This window comes from Callithrix jacchus, chromosome 14 (assembly GCF_049354715.1).
Source record: "Callithrix jacchus isolate 240 chromosome 14, calJac240_pri, whole genome shotgun sequence".
Lineage (NCBI taxonomy): Eukaryota > Metazoa > Chordata > Mammalia > Primates > Cebidae > Callithrix > Callithrix jacchus.
The window spans coordinates 71,628,484-71,643,792 of record NC_133515.1 but is presented as its reverse complement, the minus strand read 5'-3'; the positions used below and the strand labels follow the sequence as shown (position 1 = coordinate 71,643,792).

At 51.8% G+C, this 15,309-nt stretch overlaps 1 protein-coding gene and 1 long non-coding RNA gene across 2 annotated transcripts in view; both read right to left on the bottom strand.

Moving 5' to 3' along the window:
• The window catches only part of LOC103787987 (uncharacterized), a 91,445-nt gene extending 80,788 nt beyond the window's left edge, over positions 1 to 10,657 (bottom strand). Inside the window, exon 1 of the long non-coding RNA XR_013526640.1 lies at positions 10,574 to 10,657. This is a non-coding gene — a long non-coding RNA (uncharacterized LOC103787987). The remainder of the gene's footprint in view (positions 1 to 10,573) is intronic.
• Positions 10,658 to 11,938: 1,281 nt separating this feature from the next.
• ZFP36L2 (ZFP36 like 2 zinc finger CCCH-type) lies at positions 11,939 to 15,309 on the bottom strand. The gene is made up of 2 exons (XM_035272687.3): positions 14,968 to 15,309; positions 11,939 to 14,455 (listed from the first exon to the last, which is right to left on the bottom strand). Exons 1-2 carry the CDS (start codon positions 15,016 to 15,018, stop codon positions 13,013 to 13,015), a joined length of 1,494 nt encoding a protein of 497 aa, XP_035128578.3. The 5' UTR covers positions 15,019 to 15,309; the 3' UTR covers positions 11,939 to 13,012.

Here is a 15,309-nt window from a genome sequence, read left to right as displayed (position 1 = left end):
AGAGGCTAGATCTGAGGTCGAGATTCAGTCAGGGCTGACTGCTGAGGGAAGAGGTGAGGAAGCAGGGGGTCACCAGGGGATGTCCCAGGCAGGAGCAGAGGGAAAGTAAGGGCCAGAGTGTGAACAGCATCTCTAGCAATCCTTGGCACTCAGCTGAGGAGCAAGGAGCATGGGCCGAGGAGGGAGGCTTTTCCAGATCCCAGAGCCCCTTTAGACTTGAACAGTGGGTGGTGGGACCCTGTGTATTGTCCTAGGGCAGAGAGGAGTATGATCACCCAAGTACTTTAGAAGCTTGCTCTAGAGGAGTGGTGGCCGAGAGAAGGACCAACCAGGGGGTCCTGGATGACCAGGTGTCTGGATGAGCGTTGGGGAGGCCTGAGTTGCAGAGGAGATAGAGGCAAAGGAGGCAAAGTCAAGGCCTGGTTAGAAAGCAGGGTCAGGCTGGGTGCAGTGCATCATGCCTATAATCCCAGCACTTTGGGAGGCTTAGGCAGGTGGATCACCTGAGGTCAGGAGATCAAGATCATCCTGAGCAACATGATGAAACCCTGTCTCTACTAAAAACACAAAGGTGGGCATGGTGGCACAAGCCTGTAGTCCCAGCTACTTGGGAGGCTGAGGCAGGAGAATCGCTTGAATCAGGGAATGGGAGTTTGCAGTGAGCTGAGATAGCGCCATTGCACTCCAGCCTGGCAACAGAGTGAGACTATCTCAAAAAAAAAGCAAGAAAAGAAAGCAGAGTCATGAGGTGTGGGCAACCTATGAGGGAAGGCCTAGAGGGAAGTGAGAGAAAAGACTGGGAAGCGTGCCAGGTTCTGGCATGGGTGTCTGGAGAGATGTGGTGTCACATGCCTGGGGACAGAGACAACTGGAGGGGTTGGTGTGAGGTGCATCTGGGAGGTGAGTCCCAGACTGCTGGGTGGGGCTGAGAGGTGCCACCACGTGTGGGCAGTTAGGTAGAGCTCAGTTCCCTCCCTTCTCCACTGGCACTTTCAGTCTGCTGGATGGAGCAGTAGTTTGGGAATATTCTGGAGTCTCTTGGCCTTTGGAAGGCTGGAGAACCAGCAAGGGCATCATGGGGCTATCCTAGGACCTGCTGCTGGAAGCGTCTTTCCTTCCGTTATTATTGGCATTTTCTTTATTTTTTTTTTTGAGACAGAATTTCGCTCTTGTTACCCAGGCTGGAGTGCAATGGCACGTGATCTCAGCTCACCGCAACCTCCGCCTCCTGGGTTCAAACAATTCTGCTGCCTCAGCCTCCCGAGTAGCTGGGAGTACAGGTGTGGGCCACCATGCCCAGCTAATTTTTGTATGTTTAGTAGAGACGGGGTTTCACCATGTTGACCAGGATGGTCTCAATCTCTTGACCTTGTGATCCACCCGCCTCGGCCTCCCAAAGTGCTGGGATTATAGGCGTGAGCCACCGCGCCCAGCCTCCGTTATTGGCATTTTCTTTTGTGATGACATAACTTTTGTGATGACAGAAATGTTCTGTGCTTTTTAATGCAGTAGCCCCTAGCGCCACATGGCAAGTGAATCCTTAAAAAGTAGCCAGTGTGTCTGAGGAAGTGAGTTTTACATTTTGCTTAATTTTAATTAATTTAAATTTAAATGGCCCCATGCACAGCTACAAAACCTAGGAGTTTGGTGGGGGCAGACCATGGGGCCTTCCTGATGCTCCTCAGATTGGGAGCCTACTGATTAGGAGTGGAAAAATACTCCAAGATGGTAATAACAAACAAACCATAAATATTGCACTTTTTTTTTTTTTTGAGACTGAGTTTTGCTCTTGTTGCCCAGACTGGAGTGCAAGGCACGATCTAGGCTCACTGTGACCTCTGCCTCCTGGGTTCAAGCGATTCTCCTGCCTCAGCCTCCCTAGTAGCTGGGATTACAGGCATGTGCCAACCACACCTGGCTAATTTTTGTATTTTTAGTAGAGACGGAGTTTTTCCATGTTGGTCAGGCTGGTCTCGAATTCCTGACCTCAGGTGATCCGCCTGCCTCAGCCTCCCAAGGTGCTGGAATTACAGGTGTGAGCCACTGCACCCAGCCTACTTTTTTTTTTTTTTAGACAGGGTCTTGCTCCGTCTCTCAGGTTAGAGCGCAGTAGTATGATCATGGCTCTGCAGCCTCAACCTCCCAGGTTCAAGCAACCTCCCACCTCAGCCTCTCCAGTAGCTGAGACTCTAGACACACTCCACCATGCCTGGCTTTTTGTTTTTCATAGAGATGGAGCCTCACTATGTTGCCCAGGCTGGTCACAAACTCCTGGGCTCTGGTAATCTTCTGGCCTCAGCCTTCCAAAGTGCTGGGATTTCAGGCATGAGTCACCATGCCCAGCCATGATACTGCACTTTATCTATGTCAGTTTCTATTCTTCCTATGTCGGTATAAATAACTTTGTGATATGGGTCTCAGCATTTTATTTTATTTTATTAGTTTTGAGACCAAGTCTCATTCTGTCACCCAGGTTGGAGTGTAATGGCACAACCTCAGCTCACTACAACCTCCACCTTCCAGGTCCAAGTGATTCTCTTGATTCGGCCTCCTGAGTAGCTGAGATTACAGGCATGCGCTACCACGCCAGACTAATTTTGTATTTTTAGTAGAGATGGGTTTTCACCATGTTGGCCATGCTGATCTCAGACATCTGACCTCCTGTTCTGCCCGCCTCAGCCTCCCAAAGTGCTGGGATTACAGGCAGGAGCTACTGCGCCTGGCTGGCCCCGCGGCATTTAAAAAATGAAATCAAGGCACAGAGAGCAAGAGCAACTGGCTTATGGTCTCACTGCTGGCGGAAGCAGGACTAGGCTGCAAGCCCGGTCTGGCCACTCTGCTAGTCTGTGCATAGTTTCTTCTGAGGGACCCTGAGCAAGGTGCTGTCCTGGATTCTTCGCACATGGTATCATATTTTCACTTGCAAGAGGGCTTAGTGTCCTAAGAACTGTATTATCAGCCCCATTTTCATAGATAAGAAAACTGAAATTCTGGCTGGGTGTGCCATGTTGGCCAGGCTGAGTTCAAGACCAGCCTGGCCAACATGGCGAAACCCTCTCTACTAAATATACAAAAATTAGCTAGGTGTGGTGGTGTGTACCTGTAATCCCAGCTACTCAGGAGGCTGGGACAGGAGAATCACTTGAACCTGGAAGGTGGAGTTTTCAGTGAGCCAAGATTGCACCACTGCACTCCAGCCTGGGTGACAAAGCAACACTCTGTCTCAAAAAAGAAAAAGAAAAGAAAAGAAAAAAGAAAACTAAAATTCACATTTGCTCAAGGTCATGCAGGTAGGAGGCAGCACCAGGCTGAGATTTGAATGCAGGCCTATGGGAGCCCCTGCTTTAACCCCTCCTGGCCAGGCCCTTCCACAGCCTTCCCAAGACGCGCTCTGGCCCCAGCTCCTGCAGCAGCTCTGGACCCACAGGGCTGTTGTTGATAAGCTCCTGCCTGTCTGTCCCATGGACTCTCTGAGCCCTCTCTCAGAAGCCTGCTGGATGGAACATCCAGGGACCAGCCACACCGAGGCTCTCAGTCAAGAAAGATTTGGGTTTGCTTTGGTGAGAATCGATACCAACAGCCATATTGGCACAGCCCACACTCATGGAGGTGTCCTGGGTTCTTTCTTTTCCAAGTGCTAAGTAGAGGACCAGAAACTGGCAAGTCTCCAGAGGGGTGCTCCTACCCCTTCTCAACCCGTTTTCTCATCTATAGAATGAGAGGGCTACACTAAGTCAGTGGTTTTGTTTGTTTGTTTTTTGAAATGGAGTCTTGCTCTGTTACCAGGCTGGAGTGCAGTGGCGCTATCTCGGCTCACTGCAACCTCCACCTCCTGGGTTCAAGCAATTCTCATACCTCAGCCTCCCGAGTAGCTGAGATTACAGGCATTCGACACCATGCCTAATTTTTGTATTTTTGGTAGAGACGGTGTTTTTGATGGGCGGGTCTCCTGACCTCAGGTGATCTGCCCACCTCAGCTTCCCACAGTGCTGGGATTACAGGTGTGAGCTAACACACCTGGTAGTCAGTGGTTTTTAAACTTTTTTTAGCATTAAAATTATTATTTTTTAAATTCTTACAATTTTTAGAGACAAAGTCTCACTCCCTTCCCCAGACTGGAGTGCAGTGACATGATCATAGCTCACTGCAGTCGGCTTCTGGGCTCCAGCGACTCTCCCACCTCAGACTCCCAAGTAGCTGGGACTACAGGTGATTACCACCACTCCCAGCTAGTTTTTGGTTTGTTTGTAGAGATGGGGTTCCGACATGTTGCTCAGTCTGGTCTCTTGCCTGTGATCCCAGCACTTTGAGAGACTGAGGGGGGTGAATAACTTGAGCCCAGGAGTTTAAGACCAGCTTGGACACAATGGTGAGACACTGTCTATATATTTTTTAAAAAGCCAGGCACGGTGGCTCACACCTGTAATCCTAGCACTTTGGGAGGCCAAGGTGGGCAGATTACCTGAGGTCAGGAGTTTGAGACCAGCCTGACCAACATGGTGAAACTGTGTCTCTACTAAAATACAAAAATTAGCCAGGCTTAGTGGTGGGTGCCTGTAATCTTAGCTACTTGGGAGACTGAGGTGGGAAAATTGCTTGAACTCAGGAGGTGAAGGTTGCAGTGAGCCATGATGGTGCACTGTGGCCTGGGCCTACAAAAATGAGATTTGTCTCAAAAAAATAAAAAACCCAAAAACAAAAACAAAAACAAACAAAAGCACAGATGAGGCAGGACACTTGAAATGAAATCCTGGGGGGTTTCTCAAAGGATCAGGGCTTTATAGACAGTTGGGAGTAAAGCAGGAAGAAAGGCGTGAGGAAAGGCAGCCTGGGGCATATTTGAAGGAGCAAAAGCTTGGATTCCTTTGGATTCTCCCTTAACAGTTCTTCTCTGAGCTCAATTTCCTCATCTTTGAAATGGGAATAGCAATAGGACCTCGGTCTTGGGTGTTTATAAGGAATTCATTAACGTATGTAAAGCTTTGTGTATAAATAGCAGCTATCAAAATTGTTAAGGCATTCTGACCTGGAGAACTGTGAGCTTGGGCCAGGGGAGGAGGGGCAGCAGAATAGGATGAAGCATTCTATTAATAATAGCAGCCAGCCTGAGCTCCTCAACACACCACCTCCAGGCCACCGGCAAGGCACTTTGCCTGTATTATCTCACTTAATCTTTATAACAGCAACAATGGATTAACCGAGTTTTCAAATGAAGAAACTGAGTCTCAAAGAGGCTGTGAACTGTGCTTGAGGTCACCCAGCGAGTAATTCACAGCACCTGAGGATCCACTGCCCCCATCTGACTCCAGAGTTCCAGTTCTTTGTACATGTGATAACCCTCTGCTCTGGGGTGAAAAAAAACCCTTTTTTGGGAGACAGAGTCTTGCTCTGTTCCCCAGGCTGGAGTGCAGAAGTGCGCTATCACTCCCAGTTAATTTGTTAAATAATATTTTGCAGAGAAGGGGTTTCACCATGTCACCCAGGCTGGTCTCCAACCTCTGGGCTCAAGTGCTCCTCCCACCTGGGTCTCCCAAAGTGCCGGGATTATAGGCGTGAGCCCGGCCCTTTCTTGCTTCTTCTTCAGGCACTTTCTGGACCCTACATGTGGTCAATTTCCCTGACAGATGCTTCCTTAGATCTTGTCCTTCCCTTTATGGCCTGGATTTCAGCTTCTGAGTATACTTTTTTGAAAAAACTAAGATGGGCCGGCGCCATGGCTCACACCTGTAATCCCAGCACTTTGGGAGGCCAAGGTGGGTGAATCACCTGCAGACAGGCGTTCAAGACCGGCCTGACCAACATAGTGAAACCCCTTCTCTACTAAAAATACAAAAATTAGCCGGGTGTGGTGGCGTGTGCCTGTAATCCCAGCTACTCAGGAGGCTGAAGCAGGAGAATCACTTGAACTTGGGAGACAGAGGTTGCAGTGAGCCAAGATTGCACCACTGCACTCCAGCCTGGGTGACAGAGTGAGATTCCATCTCAAAAAAAAAAGGTTTACGTTCACACATGGACTTGTACACTTGTGCATAGCATGATTATTCAACATTCAACAGTAGCCAAAAGGTGGAAACAACCCAAATGCCCATCCACTGGAATATCACTCAGTTATAAAAAAGGAATAAAACATTGATTCCTGAAGCAACATGAATGAACCTTGAAATCATTATTGCAGACTCCCTAAAGGCAGGAATAACACCTGTCAGCTCCCTTCTCTTAGCCCAGGGCAGGCATTTACTAGATAGTGGAGAACTCTGTGGGATGAATGAAAGGGCAGGGCCAGGCCAGCACACTCAGTGTCCTGCCCCACTGCTGTATGGGCTGAATGCAGGAGCCTGGGAGGCGGATCCGCCTGCAAGTCTGAATCCCCCCAGCTCTGGCCCTCAGCAAAATATGCCTTCCACCCTGCAGTGTTCCCGACTTCCATCTGCATAACATGTGGCCCTGGGTCTGTCAAGTCCCACCCAACTCTGGGACTTTGTATCCATCTGGGCATGTTATAGGTGCTCAATAAAGTCCTGGCACATTGGCCTGGTGGGAGCTGAAGGCTCCACAGCTGCCAGGCCAGGGAGAAACCACCAGGTAGCAGAAGATCACATGACCACAGTCCTCAGCCAAGTTCCTCTCCCCTGACATGCACCCCCCTCTGCTCAGGTTATTAGTGGTGCAGGGGAAACAAACAGCAGGTTTCCAATTACTACGCAGCCCCTTCTCAAGTGGTGCAGGACTCAGAGACGGCCCGCCTGCAAGCAGTCACCACGCCAGCAAGCACTCACCATGCCATCAAGCGCTCACCAAGGGGGCGGAGGTGGGATTTAATAAGGCAAGGCCTGGGTCTGCATTTCAAAGGCCCAGGTTCCCTCTCCCCATAAAAACCAGCACTGACCCCCATGGAGGGGACACTGGGGGCTCCACTGCTGGGCCTGGCCCCCTGCAGAGGGGTCACCGGGAATTCTGTGTTTCATCAAATATTGCTGGGCCATGGAGTTTTATTTGAAAATAATTTTAATTAGCCGGAAACTAGGAGTTTAATAAATGGAAAACAGAGAACTTTCCAAGGCCACAGCTGGGAAACACTTGGTTTTTTAAAAATTCCGCCTGGCGTCCCAGACCAGCTAAGCACCCTGACAAGAGGGCCGGAGGAATCCACAAGAAAAACAAAGCTTATTTTTAGAGAAATATTTTAAACTTGGGTTCAGCGAACTCAGGAGTTTTTTGGTCTGTCTCGAGTCCTTAATATCTTTCCTTCTATTTCAGATCTGCCTCTTGCCCCAGAGGGCACAAGAGCTGCTATCTGACAGGAGCTATTTCTGCCCAGATGAAAATAAAAGGGCCCCTCCTCCTCCCCCCAGAGTGAATTCTTTCTAAAAATGTCCCTGCAGACCGCCAGTGGCACTGAGGACAGTCCTTGGCAGGTGTGCCCAGCAATGGAGGTGAGTCTGCGGTCCCTGCAAGCTGGGGGCCCACTGGCCACCCTCCCACCCGGCCCAGGCTGGCCTGCTGCTCTGCAGGAAGTGGATGCCAGCCTGGCGGTCATTTCTGGGTTTTGAAAGCAGTTTTTAAACTTGAAAGAGCCAAGCTAAGAATGTCGGCTTTTCCTCCGTAGGTGTTGGTAACACCCACACCCACATGCAGACACACCCGCACACACACCGCAGCAGACACAGCCAGACCCAAACACACAGCAACACCTACAGCTGCTAACCCCCCACAGAGCCACACAGCTACCCACACACAGCAGCAGCTACACACAGGCACACCCAAACCCATTCCCATAGATACACACACACACACACACACACACACACACACGCCCCATGCATATTCGCATACACACCTAAATCCCACCTAACAGACACACCCACGCCCATACATACCCCAAAGACCCACATACCCACTCACACAGGACATACCCAAACCCACACCAGCACTCACACAGACACACCCATGTACACCAACACACACACCCCACACCATACACCCCAAAGACCCACATACCTACATAGCAACAGATACACCCAAACTCACACCAGCACTCACACACACACACACACCCACATCCAAACACAGCCATACCACAGTGAGCCACACCTCACATCCCACAGACCTATATACCTACCCCCCGTCCCCCTCCCCCCCCGGCCTGCAGAAGCACACGGATCCACACACCAGTACTCCCCTAGGGCGACACCACACCGCAGACCCCTGAACACCTGCGCACGGTGCAACACCCACAAACCTCTGCACACCCAGACAGAAAAGGACACAGGAACATGTACTAATACACTTCCCAGGCAGGCGCACCCCCCACCACAAACGTGCACGCAGGCATGCGCGCGCGCACACACACACACACACACACACACACACACACACACACAGACTCTTTCAAGGTCTAGCAAAACCCTTCAGGAGAGGTTGGGCCCTGCAGGTGCCAAGGCTTCCTGCTGCCCCGCTCCCTCCTGCCTCCTCCCTTCCAGGCTCGGCCTGGGGAGCCCCGTCCAGCCGCCAGGCCCCGCCCCGCCCCAGCCCCCGCTCTTCTCCACCTTCAGCCGCGCCGGCAGCGGCACAGAACTGGAACTGCCCTGGACGGCCACAGCTCTGCACATCCCCCGGGAGTGTGGACAAGAAAAAATAAACACAATTAGAATTCACGACAATGGGCCCCTGATGGAAGGTAAGCCCGACCAGCCTCTATCTAAGGGCTGTGCCGGCTCCCGCGAACTTCCAAGGCCGAGGACTGTGCCGAGACCCAACTTCCGGTCTCAAGAAAACTTGGTGAGAGTCACATCCGCCCTCACTTGTCACCACAAACAGAACTGAAGGAGAGCGGGTGTCTGGGGGCGGTTCCCTTCCGAGGCTCAGTGCTCTCCAGCGGGCTTATTCCCTGCACGTGGCCACCCTGGGGTTTTCTGAGCCCCCCATGCAGGTTTAGCACTGAGCCTACTAGTGCCAGACCAGGCTGGCGTCCCAGAGCTCCGCCGGCTTGTTTTCCCTGCGTCGGGCCCACCAGGCCTGGCTCTGTCATCCGGGGTCCTGAGCCACTGCAAGGCTCACAATCCTCCATCTATTCCCTGGGGCTGGTGCAGAGCTTTGGCTTTCTGAATAGTTTTTTTGTGTGTGCTTTTTTTTTCTTTTACACACTCAGCAGTAGATTCAGACAGGATGAGGGGTGGAAACCATATATGTGCACACATCCTTTCTCTGAAATAATTTAGAAGGTGGCACACACTAATTGGGCTGCTTAAAAAATACCCTAGCCTTCAGACATCCTGTGGAAACGCCATGAAGACATTCTAAATACCATCACATTCAGGGCTCGTTTTCACAAGTGGCTATGGAGGAATTTTCTCCCGCAGTTTCTAAGTGTAACTCTGTCTTGGAGCCAACAGTCCATGATGGGAATTTTAGTTTGTCATTACTTGCAATCTTTACTTCTATTTCCTTAATTTACAAGAAAACTTTCCTAAGGGCGATCAAGCAGTGGTAGAGTTTCGTTTGCTGTTAATTTCCAGGCGCTGCAGAAAGACAATGCCCTAGTACCTTCCATTGATCTGCGGTGAGAAGAAATTTCTGAATGATCCCCGCCCCCCCAGCTTTGCATGCTCCACTGGGTCTGCAATACAAAACTTCAGATCCAAACAGTTGGGCTTTTCAAACAAACCAGTTTTTAAAAATGAATGTGGCTTACCCCAACATTCCAGCTAATCAAAACTACTTGTTTAGAAAAATAAGTTTAGGAATGAATTGGAAACAAGGCCTTTGAAACGCAGCTTAACCTAAAATAGCACCACATTTTAGACTTTCTCTCCCCACTGCATATTCTTTATGGTGTAGGGGCCAGCGAGCCTGCAGTCGCCCCTCCTGAGCCCTCCTTGGCCTTGGGCTTCCCGTCCCCTGCTGCCGAGGCCTTCAGCTAGAGGCTGGCATCCGGGAGAACCTTGAAACTGTTTCCCATCCCCTTTGGCAGCGCACAACAAGCACCACAACGCTCCAGTTAACACCAGTGCAATCATCGTTAACGTGAAACAGCTGCCCTAGGCCTGGCGTATCCTCCAGGTCGCCCCTCCCCTCCAGGCTCAGCTGTGAGTCACCAGAGGCCCGGTTAAGGCAGGGCCGGTGAGGGAGCGGGGATTCGAGGATTGTTGATGGAGCCCAGCTGTTAAAGATGAGAAAGCAAACTATTGCTAAATCTTTTACCTACTTTGGAAAAAGTGTTTGAACTATGGGTATGGGGGCGGCGGTCGAGAAGTTAAATACATGAATTATGAACTCGATTTAAGTTTCTAAAGTGATTGTTTTAAAGTCAGAAAGAACCAGTCACTACAGTAAGATTTTGTTCAACTGTTTTCAAAATCAGCAGGCAAATCAATGTTTTTCCCTTCCTTTTTCTAGAGACCTGGGTTGAATTTGCTTTCTGGACACTTAAGTCCTCTAAAGCACACACATGAAGTCCTTTTGCATAAATAACTTGTATGTGTTCATTCCCAGAGGAAGTTGTTTGCATAAGCAAACATCACCCAGATATGTTTAACCTGTTTAATCTTCCCCTCCACCCTGAACAAGGACATACCAGGCTTTCCAAAATCCAGGCAAAACTCCAGTTCTCCGACCCAGAAAAAGCCTGGCCTCACTCTCCACCTCCAGCTCAGCACTCAGGCCTGGCAGGCCACCGGCTGCAAAAAAGATCCTCCTCCCCTTCCCCACCCAAGCAGTTCGGTTTCCCGGCGAAAAATCGGACCTTCAGCTGCTACCACAGCCACGTGATCCACTCGGTGATTCACAGGCAGGCCACACCCCTTCAGGCCTCCGGGCCAAGCCCTGCCACCAGCCAGCCAACTCTGGGATGCATCTTATTACCAAAGGGAACAGCTAACTAATGCCCTTGACAGCCCCAATAATTACTTTCAGTTAGAACTTGTTTATAAAATATATACAGGCATGAGAGGACGCAGGCTCTTCTGAACTCTGGCTCTGCCAGCTCTCCAACCCCCACCATCCCAAACCTGGGAGTGAATGCCTACTGTGGCTAGCTGGGGGGAGCTAGAAAGCCAGACATTCTGTTTAAAAAGAAAAGCTCTTACACGTTAATACCTTTTTTCCCAAAAATTTTATTGGGGGAAAACTACAAAACATTTACAGTACAATGTTTACAGTCACAATTTGTAGTGAACTGATTCCCCAAAATATATTACAACTCAAGTTGACTTATCTTGTACATTCAAAAACCTACTTGTCAAAGTAGTCCAGAGAGTACATATAGTGCTCCAACTGTACCTACGTACGAACTACAGCTACCGCTCATTCATCTGCTGTCCAGGAAAGCTTAGGAAACATTCCTGCCTTTCTACATGAAAAAAAAATAGTACAAGTTTTGGAATTTTCTGTAATTAAACAAGGCATATTCATGTACTACATACTTCAGCACTAAGAGGCGGTCGCTTCACTTTATATCTATATAAAAAAAAGTGGTAAAAATCTATTCCTTTTGTGCAGTTGAACCCATCCTACATTCAGATTCTCTCAAAGCACTAATAAAATACTTATTTGGTTGAGGAAGATTTAAGGCAAGTTCGGGCCCTTCCAAAGGCACTATGAGACTCCCCCCCACTCCCCGTTTATTGCTACATGTCTTTATTCTCGAGAATGTCACAGTAGAACTGGTGGAATAAGCAAACACTTTTTTTTTTTGCTATTTATAAAGTTGGAATTAGAAAAGTGTGCCACATCTCAGCTTGATTGCAAAGTATGTGGTCACTTTTTTCTTTAAAGTTGGATGGGCTACAACCTTTATACATTCTAAGAAAACTCATAGGATGTTCCTCAAACTACTTCCACAGCATCAAGATAGATTTCTGTCAAGAAATCATGCAATCTTTCAAAGTTGACGTAAACAAGAAAAGAAATCAATGAAATAAATATTACATACAATCTCTTAAATTAAGAATTTGTACTCATTTACAATAAAATAACCAAGTGAAGTTACAAAAGGCATATATTACTGTGAAAAGAACATACACTCCACATTTTGCCGATTAATAATGGCAATCATAATTTAACATAATAAAAGAATATATATCTATTGCTTTTCATCATACTTGATAAATACAGTATGAACAAAATTTTCAATGTATACTTTTCACAAGATAATAAATAAGTTAAATAGTTTTTTTCATATTGAGTTGTGGTGCAGTGGTGCTAATCAACTCAAAACAGCTAAAAATTCAGCAGTTATTCTCCAACAATTACAAAGTAAGCTCTGCCCAAGGCTTCCAGAGGGAGCAGACAAAATGGTTCTAAACTAAATATCCACTAAGTGGTGGCAATGAAACCAGTAACCAGTATGGACCTTTGGAATGCAAGGGTTTTTTTTTAAACCCCCAGACATATATAACTCTGTTAAACAAAAAAACCACATATGGGCTGAGGGATAACTATCAAGGCATATTCCTGGCAGAATATTGGATTCTAAAAAGCTTATAGTTTTAGCAAGGAGGTGGCTGGCTAGCTTGTTTACACCAGTCTGAGACAAACAATTAGGAACTTCTTCCAAGAGGAGAGTTTCCACATCTGGACTTAACTAATGCTGTTCAAGTGAAGAGATGGAATGGTAGTTGATGGCTGCTGGTGCTGGGTTGATTTTTCCTGAAGTCCCAAACTCACTGGAGTCCTAAAAAAAGTTTAAGTGTTTTTTTTTTTTGTTCTACTCTTATCACAACTGCCCTGTTGTGAATATTTTGTTCAATACAAAAAGTTCGTCGACATTTTTGCTCAAAAGAATGAAACTTCGTAATAAAAATAAAAAACAAAACAAGAGGAAACCGAAAAAGGAGGGGTGGGGGCCCCTCCCAGCACAGAGTTCGAGTCCAAGTGCTGGTCGGGCTTGCAGTCTGCCTGGGGCCCATGTCACCCCCCACAATCCCGTGCCCAGCAGGGACGAGATGGCGAGGGGTGTCCTCCAACATCTCTGAGCCGCCTTCCCTTCCTTCCTCCTCACTGGCGCCCTCTTGCCTCAGTCGTCGGAGATGGAGAGGCGGCTGAAGATGGGCAGCCGGCGGCCGGGGTCGAGGCTGGGGGACTCGGAGCCGCTGAGGCTGCCGGAGCTCAGGGAGCCGCTCAGGTAGCTGTCGCGGTCCGACAGCGAGTCCGGGGGGCTGGGAGGCGCGTCGAACACGGGCGAATCGGACAGGCGGCGCGGCAGCTGGAAGCTGAAGGGCGGCGAGGGAGGCGCGACGGCCCCGGCGGGGAGGGGCGCGCTGGGCGGCGCCGGAGGCTGCGCGGGGGGCGCCAGGCCCTGCTGCTGCTGCTGCTGCTGCTGCTGCTGACTGCGGTAGTAGGCGGCGGCGGCCACGGCGGCGAAGTTGTGGGTCTGGATGGCGAGAGGCGTGATGAGGCTGCTGAGCTCCGGGCCGAAGGCGAAGGCGTTGTTGGCGCAGGAGGTGGACGAACAGGCTGCGCAAGGGGGCCCCGGTGCCAGCAGGTCCTCGGCGCCCCCGGTGCCGTAGAGCAGAGCGGCCGCAGCTGCAGCCGCCGCGGAGGCGCAACACGTCGGGGCGCCCGAGGGCGTGGAGGCCGCAGAGGCCGAGGAACAGGAGGAGGCGGAGGAGGAGCAAGACGAGGCCGAGGAGCAGGAGGGCGGCGGCGGTGTGCGCGACGTAGGGCTGTCTAGCAGCAACGGCGACTCGAGGCCGCCCGGGGGCTGGTGGTGGCCCGACGGGAAGCCTGAGAAGCTGAGGCTGTGGTGCAGCTTGGGCCGCGGCTCCCGCGGGAAGCCCAGGTGCAGCGCGTCCCGCGTGCCGAAGGCGCGCAGGTCCCCGGAGGCGCCCCCCGACGGCGCGGGCCGCCGCTCGTCTGCGTTGTGGATGAAATGGCAGCGCGGCCCGTAGGGGCAGAAGCCGATGGTGTGGAAAGTGCGGCACAGCTCGGTCTTGTACTTCGGGTGGCGAGTCAGACTGCGCAGCTCGTGGAAGCCGTGCGCAAACTGGCACTTCTCCCCGTACTTGCACGTGCCGCTCTCCTCGAAGGGCCGGCACAGCTCGGTCTTGTAGCGCGTGGAGTTGATCTGGGAGCCGCCGCCCCCCTTCTGCTGCTGCTGCAGGTGCAGGAGGTGCTGGCTGCGGTCGCCGTTCTCGCTGAACGAGCGGTCCCGGAATTTGTTCTCCTTGTTGAGCAGGGCTGTGCCGCCGCCCCCCGACGGCTCCTTAAGGGCGCCGTAGGAGGCCGGGGCCCCGGCCGCCGCGCTGCCGCAGCTGCTGCCATTAGCAGCGCCGGGGAACTTGGGCGAGCAGCTGCCGGGGCTGGGCGCAGGGTGGACGAGTGCATGCAGGTTGCTGGCCGAGTGCCGTCGGAGGAAGCCCGGCGCGAAGCCCGAGCTGGGGGCGGCGGCCACGGGCGTCCCCACCGCTTTCTTGTCCAGCATGTTGTTCAGGTTGAGGTTGGCCAGGGATTTCTCCGTCTGCCAAAGGGAGGGGAGCGGGGAAGGGATGAAAAACGAAGGGGAAGACAGACTCCGGGCGAGCTGCAGAGGAACTCCCAGCCTGATTCTTTCCTCTTTTTTGCCTCCCTCTTGGCGGATCTCGACTCGGCCTCCACCCTCCACCCATACACGCGCAAAAGGAGCAAGATCGCGCTGGAAGGAGCGGGAGAGGGGAGGACGCCCACCGCGGGCCGCGCTGGGTTTCGACACGTGATCCTTCGCCCCGGGCGGCCGAGGTGGGCGGCGCGAAGCCGGTCCGGGAAGCCCCGGGCAGCGTGGCTGCGGTCCGCAGTGGAGAAACTCAAAGCGACAGCGGCGCCCTCCCTGCCGCTCTCCCCGCCTCCAGGGCGCTCGCACACTCTTTTGCAAACCCTGGGACTTTCCCGACCAGAAAGGTAGGGCGGGAGGGGGGGGTCCCCCAGGACCGGGGGACAGAGGCAAAGTCCGAGAACTGAACGGCGGCTGCCGGCCCGGCCCGCTCCCTTTCGTACCTTGCACAAGAAGTCGACATCGTAGAAGGCGGACAGAAGTGTGGTCGACATGTTTCTGGATCCCGCAGTGGCCGGAGCGGCAGGCAGGGCGGTCGGGAGGAGCCCTCGGGGCGGCGTGGCCGGGCTAGAGCCACGACGAATAACGGGCGAGGGGCGGAGAGAAGCCGAAAGTTTGCCGGGGGGCGAGAGGAGAGGGCGAGGGCAGCGGCGCGGGCCGGCGGGAGGGTCCGGCAGAGTGCGGCTGGGGGGAAGGAGAGAAGCTAGGAGCGCTCCTCCGCGCCCCGGGGTGCCCGGCCCGCCCCCCCCGCGGAGCCGACGGCAGCTCGCGGACTGCTGGAACTC